This window comes from Heterodontus francisci, chromosome 22, assembly GCF_036365525.1.
Source record: "Heterodontus francisci isolate sHetFra1 chromosome 22, sHetFra1.hap1, whole genome shotgun sequence".
NCBI classification, from domain to species: Eukaryota; Metazoa; Chordata; class Chondrichthyes; order Heterodontiformes; family Heterodontidae; genus Heterodontus; species Heterodontus francisci.
In genome coordinates, this window is record NC_090392.1 from 48,703,701 (window position 1) to 48,718,070 (window position 14,370).

Sequence of the window (14,370 nt, forward strand, 5' to 3'; positions counted from 1 at the left end):
GATGCTGAAGGACAATTGGAGCTTTTAAAACCAAGATCACTAGATTTTTATTTGGTAATGCTATCAAGGAATATGGAACAAAGACAGGTAAACGGAGCTGAGGTGGAGATCAATTGTGATTTTAATGAATGGCAGAGCAGGCCCAAGGGGCTGAATGGCCTCCTACATACCCTAAATATACATTTGTGATTGCTGAACTTACCCTGGAGAAGATTTGGGGCCTATTACTGATCTCATTAAATGACTGAACAGGCTCAAGGGGCCACAAGGCCAACCCCTGCTCTTACAGGCTGCTGTGAGACTCACTCCAGCTCTCAGCTGCCATGAGTTCTGCCGAGGTCTACACTGGGTGTAAAGGGTAGGTTGCAAAATCCTCCGGATGTGAACAAAGTCTGTCAAAACCTCCACTGGGAAATGGTGAAACAGAAAACATGGGCCCATTTTCCAGCCTCCCATAGGGAAATTTGCTGCAGTTGGAATTTCATGACCCCAAGCACGCAGTGCGCTCTGATGGAGTATTCTAAGATACTGCTGATGAGCAACTCTGACTCATGAATGGGACCTGAAGGGGGTAGGCCTTTTGCAGTAGGCTGCAATTCCTCTGTCTACAGATAATCCTGCAAACCAATTCCCTAACAGGTATGGTGGTCTTGGCTGGACAGTCTTTCGTGCTGTTTCAACTGGTTAAACTTGTAACAGCTGCACATGTAAATAATGTAGACCACGACAAGCTATTTTACCTTGTAGAACCAGAGGGCACAGCCTGTGCTTGAAGGGGGGAAAATTCAAACGATTCGGCAGAAACAATATTTCAGTGAGCAAGTGGTCAATCTATGAAACAGGTTCCCTTTAAGTTTGGATTCATTCAAATGCAAATTAGCTAGGTGGTGTTCTTCAGAAAATAACATTTTGGGATACATTTGGGCTAGAATGCGAGAACAACAGGTGGCTTTGGGCCTAGTGCTTCCAAAGCTCTCCATCACTGGAGTTTCTGGGTCTGTTGTAGACTAATTAATGAAGATTGATTGCTATGATTAATCAACAACTCTATTATTGTTCTATCATGTATCTGCCAAGATAGTAGATGGTGAACTAGTGGGAGCTTGATCTTTTTTGCCGAGCAATACCCATGTTCCACACACTAGGAGGTCCGAGGCTTTGCCTTTTCCCAACTTGCACTGTTGGTGGGTCCGGTTCTGGGGCTGGGGACCCCTAGGGAGCGAACACGCAAGCACACAAACTCCAGCTTAGGGAATTCTCATTAGCTTGCTTTCGAACTTTTAGAATAGTGATGGATCGTTATGTGATAGCCAACAAAAACATGGCTTTAAACAACAAATTTAGAGGGGAGTTGAGGAAAAATGTTTTCACTCAGTGTGGTGGGGGTCTGGAAGGGTAGTTGAGGCAGAAACCCTCAACTCATTCAAAAGGAGTCTGGATATGCACCTCGAGTGTCGTAATCTGCAGGGCTACAGACCAAGAATTGTTACAGGGAGTGACAGGGTGTAAGTTTCAATGGTGGGATTAGAATAGGTGAATCATTTTTCAGCTGGCACAGACACGATGGGCCAAGTGGCCTCTTTCTGTGCCTTAAACTTTCTATGATTCTAAAAGTGGGGTCATAATTAACTAATGGTGGTGGACAATTAAACAACTAACTGGAGGAGGTGGCTCCACATATAGCCCCACCCTCAATGATGGGGGAGCCCAGCACATCAGTGCGAAAGATAAGGCTGAAGCATTTGCAACAATCTTCAGCCAGAAGTGCCGAGTTGATGATCCATCTCGGCCTCCTCCTGAAGTCCCCAGCATCACAGATGCCAAGACTTCAGCCAATTTGATTCACTCCGCGTGATAGGAACGACTGAAGGCACTGGATACTGCAAAGGCTATGGGCCCTGATAATATTCTAGCAATAGCACTGAAGACTGGTGCTGTTCCAGTACAGCTACAGCACTGGCATCTACCCTGCAATGTGGAAAATTGCCCAGGTATGTCCTGTACACAAAAAACAGGACAAATCCAACCCGGCCAATTACCGCCCCATCAGCTTACTCTCAATCATCAATAAAGTGATGGAAGGTGTCATCAAGCAGCACTTGCTTAGCAATAACCTGCTCAGTGACACTCAGTTTGGGTTCCGCCAGGCCCACTCAGCTCCTGACCTCATTACAGCCTTGGTTCAAACATGGACAAAAGAGCTGAACTCAAGAGGTGAGGTGAGAGTGACTGCCCTTGACATCAAGGCAGCATTTGACCAAGTATGGCATCAAGGAGCCCTAGCAAAACTGTGGTCAATGGGAATCAGGGGGAAAACCCTCCGTTGGCTGGAGTCATACCTAGCGCAAAGGGAAATGGTTGTGGTTGTTGGAGGTCAATCATCTGAGCTCCAGGACATCACTGCAGGAGTTCCTCAGGGTAGTGTCCTGGGCCCAACCATCTTCAGCTGCTTCATCAATGACCTTCCTTCAATCAGAAGGTCAGAAGTGGGGATATTCGCTGATGATTGCACAATGTTCACCATTCGTGACTCCTCAGCTACTGAAGCAGTCCGTGTAGAAATGCAGCAAGACCTGGACAATATCCAGGCTTGGGCTGATAAGTGGCAAGTAACATTCGTGCCACACAAGTGCCAGGCAAGACCATCTCCAACGAGAATCTAACCATCTTCCCTTGACATTCAACGGCATTATCATTGCTAAATCCCCCACTATCAACATCCTAGGGGCTATCATTGACCAGAAAAGGAACTGGAGTAGCCATATAAATACCCTGGCTACAACAGCAGGTCAGAGGCTAGGAATCCTGAGGCGAGTAACTCACCCCCTGACTCCCCAAAGCCTGTCCACCATCTACAAGGCACAAGTTAGGAGTGTGATGGAATACTCTCCACTTGTCTGATGGGTGCAGCTCCAACAACACTCAAGAAGCTCGACACCATCCAGGACAAAGCAGCCCGCTTGATTGGCACCCCATCAACAAACATTCTCTTTCTCCACCACCGACGCACAGTGGCAGCAGCAGTGTGTACAGTCTACAAGATGCACTGCAGTAAGGCACCAAGGCTCCTTAGACAGTACCTTCCAAACCCACGACCTCTACCATCTAGAAGGACAAGGGCAGCAGATGCATGGGACCACCACCGCGTGCAAGTTCCCCTTCACACCACACACCATCCTGACTCGGAACTATATCGCCATTTCTTCACTGTCGCTGGGTCAAAATCCTGGAACTCCCTCCCTGACAGCACTGCGGGTATACCTACCCCACATGGACTGCAGCGGTTCAAGGCTGCAGCTCACCACCACCTTCTCAAGGGCAATTAGCGATGGGCAATAAATGCTGGCCTGGCCAGTGACGCCCACATCCTATTTCCGATTTTGGAAATTTCCCTTCTTTCCAACATTTCCTTTATACTCGCGAGATCAATCCTCACCCTCTTTTCCGTGACACTTTTTGTCGAATGGACATTGTCCCACAGAGATTGGTTATCTATATAGAATTCTATAGGAAAGTTTTTCTCCTTATAAATTAAAAAAAAAAAGAGTTCCTTTAAAATACTCGATAAATACATACTCATATCTATCGCTTCGAACAGTGCAAGGGTCTTAGCAGCTAAGGTGCTTTTAACTATCCTCTGTATTTTCTTCGATTCCCAAGCTAATGGACAACATTTCATCATTTCTTCCCATCAAAAATATAATGAACCCTGCTGCGCTCCAATAATCACCGGAAGGATTAGCGTGTGAGGCGTCACTGAAAACGACTAATTTCATTTCTTCTGGGTCACCCAATGCTGGAAACTGGAATGTACATTTGTCTAAACTTAATTTCCTCAATGTCATATTTGCTTTCAGCTCTTCAACAGTAGCATGTTTCAGCATGGTGCTCAATTCTAACACATCATAGCAAGCATCCGGCCTAGTTTGTGTGTACAAGTTTAATTGCCCAATTAAGCTCCTAAACTGGTCTGCTTCTTCCTTGGTTGCAGAGTCTTCCTTTTGTGAGAATCTGGCTCAATTTATTGGGATCTTATTAACATTCTCTCGGCAACACTGTTGATTTAGGGTTACCCCCAACTTAGTCTGACTAATATTCAACCCTATATATTTAAAAGCTCCAGAAGCCCAACTTCCAATTCTAAATTGCGGTAGAACTTTATCCACCACAAATTTCCAAACCCCAAGAGAGAAAAAAGTTTCCTACAGCAAACAAGGTTTAAGAATACTGGGCCCCAACAAAAAGCTAGATCTACCTACAGTCAAGGACTCTCGAGTGAGCTCAAAGAACTGTAACAAAAGCTCCTCAGATTGCCTCAAACTTTTCCACTTTATTTTTTCTTCTGCTCTTTTCTGTCTCTATTTGCATGTGTGTATTGCGTATGCATGCTCGTGTGGGCGCGTCATATCCGTAGGTGTTAACCGAATTAGACTTTAATAAATTTCAACTCTTTTTTAAATCTAAGAAAGCCTGTTGGTGCTGGTTTCTTTGTCTTATAATTGGAAAGCAGTGAACAAGGATTCACCAAGGGGGAGCTAAAAATTGTGTGTTTAAAATTAAACTCTGTTACAGTAAGACCAGATGAAGGCTGAAAGGGAACCCTAGACCTCTTTCTCACGTGGTTGTAACAGTGCCTATAAGCTGTGAGGAATGTCCCTTGCTAATGGGAGACTCACTATGGGTCACGATGGTGTCCTTTTTAAAAAAAAACAGATATTTTACATTTTTCACAGATATTCCCAATAAGTTTAGTGCAGTCATAATCTATTACCCCTGCATCTTTTTAACAGAATCTTCAACATATGACAAGATGGATGTGCAAACTGTCGATGTAGTTATGAAATAATGTGTCTTTTCTCCTTTAAATCCCTACCCCCAGATGCCATTACTACCTCTTTAACATCTCGCTAAAGGAATGCAATAACGTCCCGACTGTGTAAACTGCAAAGCTACAGATTTCATATGCAATTTTATCTGAGCCTTTTTCATAGTCAGTTTACTTAACAGCAAAGGTATTTCACTGGATACTACATCTGTACTAATAAAATGGTTTGCACCTGCTATTTTACACGGAATTACCACTCTTTTTAGTGATTTCAAAGTGTTGGCATCCTCAAACCTGAATCAAGTAGAACTGTCATATTCTTTGACCTTACTTTGGTATTCTTTACTTAAAGAATCCATGTAACATCTTAACCTGTCCAATCCATATAACGTGGACATACACCCACTGTCTAGTACTGCGCAATTGAATGAATCAGCGACTAGGACACTCATTACTAGACTGAAGCTTCTCGTGACCAGTACAATTCCTATTGATTGATCAGTAGTGCCATCCTCAGCCTCCGAATCTTCCACGTCATGTATGGTGTATGTCCACGTTATATGGATTGGACAGGTTAAGATGTTACATGGATTCTTTAAGTAAAGAATACCAAAGTAAGGTCAAAGAATATGACAGTTCTACTTGATTCAGGTTTGAGGATGCCAACACTTTGTCTCAAAAATCCTGTTATCTGTTTTTGGACAATGCAATGCACAATGATATTTGAGGCACATCGGAAGCACCCGTTAACCACCTGTTGGTTATCCTTGGGGGTTCATCCTTCTGCCATAATTGCCCAATTCCTGCCGTCTGTTATAGCTACTAAAAGGATCTCTATCCTCATTAGTTTTATTTGTGATTCGTACTTTCATGCTGATGTTTAGGCCCCATATTTGCACGGCCTCGAAATGCTGCCAGCATTGTATCCTCCACCTTCGGTGTCACCACTGAAGAGCCCATTTGCACCATGAAAGCAGCCAGAAAAGAATGTTTTCCCCAGTTTTTCAGTGCTTCAGACATCTGATCAAAAAGCTTTCTTTGAATCTAACTCTGATTAATGCCTAGAGCGTATCCATGTTCGATATCCAAGCACAATCCAACAATTTGAAGGCAAGTACTGATCTAGGAATTTCCAAGCAGAATCGCTGCAACCTTGCATATAGTCAGTTAAACTCCATAATATATTCTTCAATGGAAAAACAATCCATTTTTCTAAATTTATCAAAGTTCAACCAAGCCTCACAGGCACTCAATAAGGCATCTTTCATATAAATTTTATCAGATTGTCCAAACCTTCCTCATTGTCCAAATGATGAGTCTCTAGCTCAGAACACTTTGTCCTGATCTTGCTTCTGGCGGGAAGTGAAAGCACAAGAGCTATTCCTTGCTTCCTTTTTGGTAAAGACGTAACCCATGTGCATAGGTCAACTTCATTCTTCCATTGAATGTAAGGTTTGGCTTCACAAAACAACGATGGAAAATCATATTCCGACACCTTACACCTGATTTCAGTCATCTTTCTTCAAAAAAGACTCCAATTACAGCCTTCTCAAATGAAGAAGTAACTCCAAATCTAATCTACTGTCTGAAAATAAACAGTCTCCAATCTTTACTTTTAGGCAACTATTCTTTGCTATCAATATTAGAAAAACTTCCAAGCCTGTTTGTGAAGACACTGAGACTAGAATGCTTTGGTGGAGACTTGTGACAGAGCTTATTTCTGGACTCTTAACACCTCCCAGCCAGTTTTGGCTGGCTCTTTTTATACACATCAGAGTACAACACCCGACACCTGTTCAACCTATTACCTTCAACTACAGGGTGTTTAACATCCATTAACAGAACTTATTAGACATGAACATCTTCAGCTGATTCATTAATGATCTTTCCCTCCATCATAAGGTCAGAAGTGGGGATGTTCACTGATGATTGCACAATGGTAAGTCCTATATGCAACTTCTCAGATACTGAAGCAGCCCATGTCCATATGCAGCAAGACCTGGACAACATCCAGGCTTGGGCTGATAAAAATAGCAAGTAACATTCGCACCACACAAGTGCCAGGCAATAACCATCACAAACAAGAGAGAATCTAACCATCTCCCCTTGACATTCAATGGCATTACCATCACTGAATCCCCCACTACCAACATCCTGGGCTCACCACTGACCAGAAACTGAACTGAACCAGCCACATAAATGCTGTGGCTATTAGTGCTGGTCAGAGGCTGGGAATTCTGTGGCGATTAACTCACCTCCTGTCTCCTCAATGCCTGTCCACCATCTACAAGGCACAAGTCAGGAGTGTGATGGAATACTCTCCTCTTGCCTGGATGGGTGCAGCTCCAACAACACTCAAGAAGCTAGACACCATCCACGACAAAGCAGCCTGCTTGACTAGCACCCCATCCATCAACTTAAACATTCAATCCTTCCACCACCAATGCACAGTGGCAGCAGTGCGTATCATCTACAATAGGCACTGCAGCAACTCACCAAGGCTTCTTCGACAGCACCTTCCAAACCTGAGACCTCTACCACCTAGAAGGAGAAGGGCAGCAGATGCATGGGAACACCAACACCTGCAAGCTCCCCTCCATGCCATACACCATCCTGACTTGGAACTATATCGCTGAGTCAAATTCCTGGAACTCCCTAACAGCACTGTTGGTGTACCTACACCCCAAGGACGATAGCAGTTCAAGAAGGCAGCTCACCACCACCACCTTCTCAAGGGCTTTTAGGGATGGGCAATAAATGCTGGGCTAGCCAGTGACACCCAAATCACCCGAACGAATAAAAAACAGTGGGGGTGCCACTGCTTTTCTTGATATATATATTAATAAGCCAGACAGGGGCGTACGGGACACAATCGCAAAATTTGCAAATGACTTAAAGTTTGGAAGTACTGTGAACTGTGAGGATAGTGATAGACTTCAAGAGGACATAGGAAGGCTGGTGGACATACGGCACACGAAATTTAATGCAGAGAAGTGTGAAGTGATGATGCATTTTGAAGAAAGAGGAGAAGCAATATATCAACAACTTATATTTATATAGCTCCTTTAACATAATAAAATGTCCCAATGTGCTTTACAAGAGCATTATAAAACAAAGTATGATACGGAGCCACAAAGGAGAGATATTAAGTCACATGACCAAAAGCTAGAGGTAGGTTTTAAGGAGTGTCTTAAAGGAGGAGAGAGGTGGAGAGGCGGTGAGGTATGGGGACGGTATTCCAGAACCTGGGGCCTAGGCAGCTGAAGGCACAGCCACCAACAGTGGAGCGATTAAAATCAGGGATGCACAAGAGGGCAGAATCAAAGGAGAGCAGATATCGTGGAGCTTTGTGGGGCTGTAGGAGATTACAGAAATAAGGAGGGGCGAGGCCATGGAGGGATTTGAAAACAAGGATGAGAATTTTAATATCAAGACATTGCTTGACCGGAGCCCACTGTAGGTCAGTGAGCACAGGGGTGATGGGGAACAGGACTTGGTGCAAGTTAAGACACGGACAGAAGAGTTTTGGATGACCTCAAGTTTACAGAGAGTAGAATGTAAAATAAAGGATACAATTCTAAGTGGTTGCAGGAACAGATACCTGGGGGGTATCTGTGTACAAATTATTGAAGATTGCAGGGCAGGTTGAGAAAGTGGTTAAAAAGGCATATGGGATCCTGGGCTTTATAAAAAGAGGCATAGAGTACAAAAGCAAGGAAGTTATGATGAACCTTTATAAAAACACTGATTCAGCCTCAACTGGAGTATTGTGTCCAATTCTAGGCACTGCACTTTAGGAAAGATGTGAAGGCATTAGAGAGGATGCAGAAAGATTTACAAGAATAGTTCCAGGGATGAAGGACTTAAGTAAGTGGATAGATTACAGAATCTGGGGTTGTTTTCCTTAAAGAGAAGGTTGAGAGGAGATTTGATAGAGGTGTTCAAAATCACAAGGGGTCCAGACAGAAGTAGATAGAGAAAAGCTATTCCTATTGACAGAAGGATTGAGTACCAGAGGATAGTATCATTAGGCGAATGGCAAAGAACCAGCAGCGACATGAGAATTTTTTTTTTTATGCACAAGTGGTTAGGATCTGTAATGCACCGCCTGAGAGTTTGGTGGAGGCAGACACTATTGTGGCTTTCAAAAAGGAATTGGATAAGCATCTGAAGAGAAAAAATTTGCAGGGTTATGGGAAAAAGGTAGGGGAGTGGGACTAGCTGAGTTGTTCTTGCAGAGAGCGGTCATGGACACAACAGGCTGAATGGCCACCTTCTGTGCTGTAACCATTCCATGATTCTCTGATCTCACCCATCAGTCTCCTTACTGTGATTGTGGAACAAATAGTCCTATATCCCCTTTTCTGACAGGAATTCAGCAAAACTGCCAAATCTCTTCTCTATTATTTCACGTGTCTACTCCACATCCTTGTTTCTTTTAGACTTGGTGAACAAACCTTTCATATGGGTTGGAGTGGGGGAAGGTTCAACCAACCAAAGGATCAACAATGCACTGAAAGACGCACCTGGATGAGGTCTCAAGGCGATGGTGTACAGAGCTCTTGTTGACATAACAACAGTGACTACAGTTCAAATGGAATTCAGTGAAGTGCTCTGGGGAGTCCTTAATGAGATGCTGCGTAAAAAAAAAAGTGTTATTTCTGTGCCAAATCAAACAAACAATGGTCCAGCCTGAAGTGGTTGAGGCTGTTCCAAGCGAAAGCTAGCAGAGGGTTTTCTGTGAATGCCAGGTCAGGCCACAAGGAGGGGTGGAGGGAAGAGAAGGGACAGGTCCGAATGAATTCTGCTCCAGATGTGACAGGACAACTAACTGAATGGTGGTCCAGGAGTACAGTTGCTGTGGGCATGGTCAGGGGGGGTGGTGGTGGGGGGGTGGGGGGGGCGGGTTTGAGTGCCACCTGTTGTTGTTACAACGTTCATGCGTAGATGTTATCTCCTGGGGTTTCTTCTGTATTTATGCACAGATACACCCACAATCTGGGCACAAACAGACTGCATGGCGTAAAAGATCTGGAATTTTGGGTATAAGCTATTTATGCAACTACAATATACCTCGTCTCCTCGATCTTTTACGTCTGTCCATATTATCCTTTGTCCAAACGAATCTGCACCTGCAAAACTGGGAAACTCCCGCACACATAAAAGTTTCCTTCAATTGCACTTGTTCAGTGCTGGGGAACGGTGGTTGGAGTAAAGGACTGCTCAGGTATAAAATTAAAACCTGTACCGGGCCCGACCCGACCCAACCACAGCCAAACCGAACCCGAATGGAGCCCGAGTCCTTTTCATTCCTGACCAGATCTGAATATTGCAATGAATTTAATATCAAACAGGTTATTGAAACAGAAAAAAATCACGTCAAAACGTAAATTAAAAAGAAAACAAATATGCCCAACCTGACCACAGCCCAAATGCTGGACACAGAATATAGACCTGACCCCACCCGAACCCGGCATGTGTAGTTGGGGCTGTGTCGGGTTGCCAGGCTTTAGGATGGAGTTGTTTACTCAATATTACCACCAGAATTTCAGATACAGTAGGAAACAAAATCATTTTACTGGTGTATTAATTGCAATATTGAGCATTTTTAAATTAAAATCCTCACTGTGCCCTGCTTTGCATTTTCTGTTTCTTTGAATGCATTTTTATGGCATCCGTTTAAGTCAAATAGTCACATTAAAAATTGAAAAGCTTCCTAATTGCAGATTTTTAAACATGCTGTAACTGATGTGCATGAATGACGGTGAAATGAAACAAATTTTAAGACTCAAAATTATATATGTTGGAGATTCAGCATTTCTTAAGGCCTAAGTGTTTACCCTGATTTATGCCAATTTTTAATTTGGGTGTATTCCAACTAGATGGAGAGCTGGATACCTTCAAATTGGGCAGCCAGAGAAACTCCAGACCATTATATATTAATATATTATCAAATTGTGTCAAATTCTGAGGAACAAAGTTTAAAGAAGAATGTCAAGACCTTAGAGAGTTTGCAGAGGAGATTTACTGGAATTATGCCATGGATGAGCAGCTGAAACGGAAGGATTACCCACAGGAGGTTATTGCAGAAAATAAAAGCTCATGGTGTATACCTGGAATCGGCGGGTTGTCTTCTGAGGAAAGGTTGGACAGGTTAGGGTTGTATCCGCTGGTGTTTAGAAGAGCAAGAGGCAACTTGATTGAAAGATACAAGATTCTGAGGGGTCTTGACAGGGTGGATGTGGAAAGGATGTGAGAGAATCTAGAACTAGGGGGTCACTGTTTAAAAATAAGGGGTTGGCCATTTTCGACAGAAATGAGAATTTTTCTCTCAGAGGGTCATGAATCTTTGGAACACTCTTCCTCAAAAGGCAGTGGAAGCAGAGTCTTTGAATATTTTTAAGGCAGAGGTAGATAGATTCTTGATAAAGCAAGTGGGTGAAAAGTTATTGGGGGTAGGCAGGAATGTGGAGTTAAGGTTACAATCAGATCAGCTATGATCTTGTTGAATGGCAGATCAGGCCCGAGGGGCCGAGTGGCCTACTCCTGCTCCTAATTTGTATGCTTGTATGTATATTCATAAGAACTTTGCTTTGCGTTCAGTATTATGTCAGGTTGGACAAAGAGAACGAGTTCCAAAAGATAAAGGGCACTGTATTGCATTGAGAGTTCTGCCAGTTGCATGTCACTGTTTAAAATCCTTATGGATACCTTCAGCTCCCAATCTCTTATGTTACTTGCTAGTAATTAAAAAAGTAGAGATTAACCAGAATGATGCCGAGCTGAGGGTCTTCACTTATGTGGAGACTGGAAAAGCTGGAATTGTTCTCCTTGGAGCAGAGATGGTTAAGGGGAGATATAAGGGAGGTGTTCAAAATTATGGAGGGCTTGATAGAGTAAATGAGAATCTGTTTCCCACAGCAGAAAGAATGCAGATTTTAGATTGGCAAAAGAACGAGAGAAGAGGTTATTTTACAAAGTGAGCTATGATGATCAGGAATGAACTTGCTGCAATGATGATGGAAACAGATTGAATAGTAACTTTCAATAAATATGTGAAAAATAAAATTTGCAGGTCCATAGAGAATAGGGTAGTGCAAATAATGGGGTAGCTCTTACAAAAAGCCAGCACAGGCATGGTGGGCTAAGTGAGCTCCTTCTGCGCTGTATTTATTTAGTCTCCATTCCGCATCCCTCTTTTTTAAACAATCGCCACACCTCTGTCAGTGACAACAACATGGCTCTGCCATCTAGCCCCACCCCTCGCCATTGGCTCCACCCTGCTCTGCCACTGGCACCACTCATATAACAAGTTTCGCTGGCCCCGCCCCTGTCACAACCTTCCTAGCCCCGCCCCATCCTAGCCCACCCAAGCCCCGCCCCGTCACCAGCCAGTCTAGCCCCGCCCTCGCCTTGCCCTTCTCTGCCATTGGCCCCGCTCGTACACAAGTCTGGCGGGCCGCGCCCCTCTCTGAAATTGAGCCCGCCCTGACCGCAGCCTCTCACCTTGCCGTGAATAAAGATGGTTTTGTCACGCGCGTTCTCTCTCAGTATTTTCTCGATGTGGAAGCTGTTCAGGTTGAAGTCGCTTTGATCGGACGGTACCTTTCCCCCCTGCTCATGAACTTCCGGTCCATTCTCGCTGAGTTTCTGCTTCTTTTTCTCGGTCGTCGGCACGAACTCCTGATTCTCCGCCATCTTCATACGGGTTCCCGGCTTTCCTCGGCCAATCAGCGAGAGCATTGATCGTTGAGACAAATGAGCGACTGTTTTATTCACTACAGCCAATCAGCGGGGGCCTTGTTTGCATGTCGGCCGGAGACCTTTACAAGATGAGTCGCTCGTAACCACGGCAGCGCTCGTCCCGCGCTTCCCGGCTAGTGGCTGGAGGACAGCTTTACCCAGAGGCAAGTAGCTGTTGCTGCAGAAATGGGAGCTTTTCGATTTATTTTTTGTCACAGATTCAATGAACCGCAGGATTCACCAGGATTATTCTGAGCACCTGAAAATAAATAAATGACAAATTGGGCGCAAAATCTATTTTTTAAAGTGGCTAGGAATTCAGACCGAGTCTCACTCCCAACGTCTCCATACACTGCTTAACCTTGGTACCCCTTCTGAAGAGGCTGCTACGGATCCAAAAGCAGTCCATGTTGCTCCAATAGTGGTTATGCTAAACCATCCTGATAATTGCTGAGGAATAACTAGATGATTAGAACAGAAAAAGTTAAGAGATGATATGAATCTACAAATCTACTAGAATTCTTTGACTTGGACTTTCAGAAGGCTTTTGACAAAGTCCCATTTAAGAGATTATGGTGTAAAATTAAAGCACATGGGATTGGGGGTAGTAAATTGCGATGGATAGAAAATTGGTTGGCAGACAGAAAACAAAGAGTAGGGATAAATGGGTCTTTTTCTGAATGGCAGGCAGTGACTAGTGGGGTCCCACAGGGATTGGTGCTAGGCCCCCAGCTATTCACAATATACATTAATGATTTAGATGAGGGAACTAAATGTAATATCTCCAAATTTGCAGGTGACACAAAACTGGGTGGGAGGGTAAGTTGTGAGGAGGATGCAGAGAGGCTTCAGGATTTGGACAAGTTGAGTGAGTGGGCAAATGCCTGGCAGATGCAGTATAATGTGAATAAATGTGAGGTTATCCACTTTGGTAGCAAAAACAGGAAGGCAGATTATTATCTGAACGGCTATAAATAGAGAGAGGAGAATATGCAGCGAGACCTGGGTGTTCTCGTACACCAGTCGCTGAAGGTAAGCATGCAGGTGCAACAGGCGGTAGCATGAGGATTCGTATACAGGAGCAGGGATGTCTTGCTGCAATTAAACAGGGCCTTGGTGAGGCCACACCTGGAATATTGTGTGCAGTTTTGGTCTCCTTATCTGAGGAAGCATGTTCTTGCTATAGAGGGAGTGCAGCGAAGGTTTACCAGACTGATTCCTGGGATGGCAGGACTGACGTAGGAGGACAGATTGAGTCAGTTAGGATTATATTGGCTGGAGTTCAGAAGAGTGAGGGGGGATTTCATAGAAACCTATAAAATTCTAACAGGACTTGACAGGGTAGATGCAGGAAGGATGTTCCCGATGGCGGGTTAGTCCAGAACCAGGGGTCATAGTCTAAGGATATGGGGAAACCTTTCAGGACTGAGATGAGGAGAATGGTGAGCCTGTGGAATTCGCTACCACAGAAAGCAGTTGAGGTCAAAACATTGTATGTTTTCAAGGAGTTAGATATAGCTCTTGGGTCTAAGGAGATCAAAAGGTAAGAAAGTGGGAACAGGTTACTGAGTTGGATGATCAGCCGTGATCATAATGAATGGCGGAGCAGGCTCGAAGGGCCGAAAGCCTATTCCTGCTCCTATTTTCTGTTTCAATGAAGGTGGCAGGTCAGGTTGAAAGAGCGGTTCATAAAACATACAGTATTCTAGGCTTTATTAATAGGGGCATAGAGCACAAGAGCAAGGAGGTTATGTTGAACTTGTGTAAGACACTAGTTTGGCCTTAGCTGGAGTATTGCCTCC

General features: G+C 44.1%; 1 protein-coding gene across 1 annotated transcript in view; it reads right to left on the reverse strand.

Moving 5' to 3' along the window:
• The window catches only part of dcps (decapping enzyme, scavenger), a 47,594-nt gene extending 35,011 nt beyond the window's left edge, over positions 1 to 12,583 (reverse strand). Inside the window, exon 1 of the mRNA XM_068054253.1 lies at positions 12,332 to 12,583. Coding sequence (XP_067910354.1) covers positions 12,332 to 12,568 — 237 coding nt within the window. The 5' untranslated portion in view covers positions 12,569 to 12,583. The remainder of the gene's footprint in view (positions 1 to 12,331) is intronic.
• Positions 12,584 to 14,370: the final 1,787 nt, after the last annotated feature.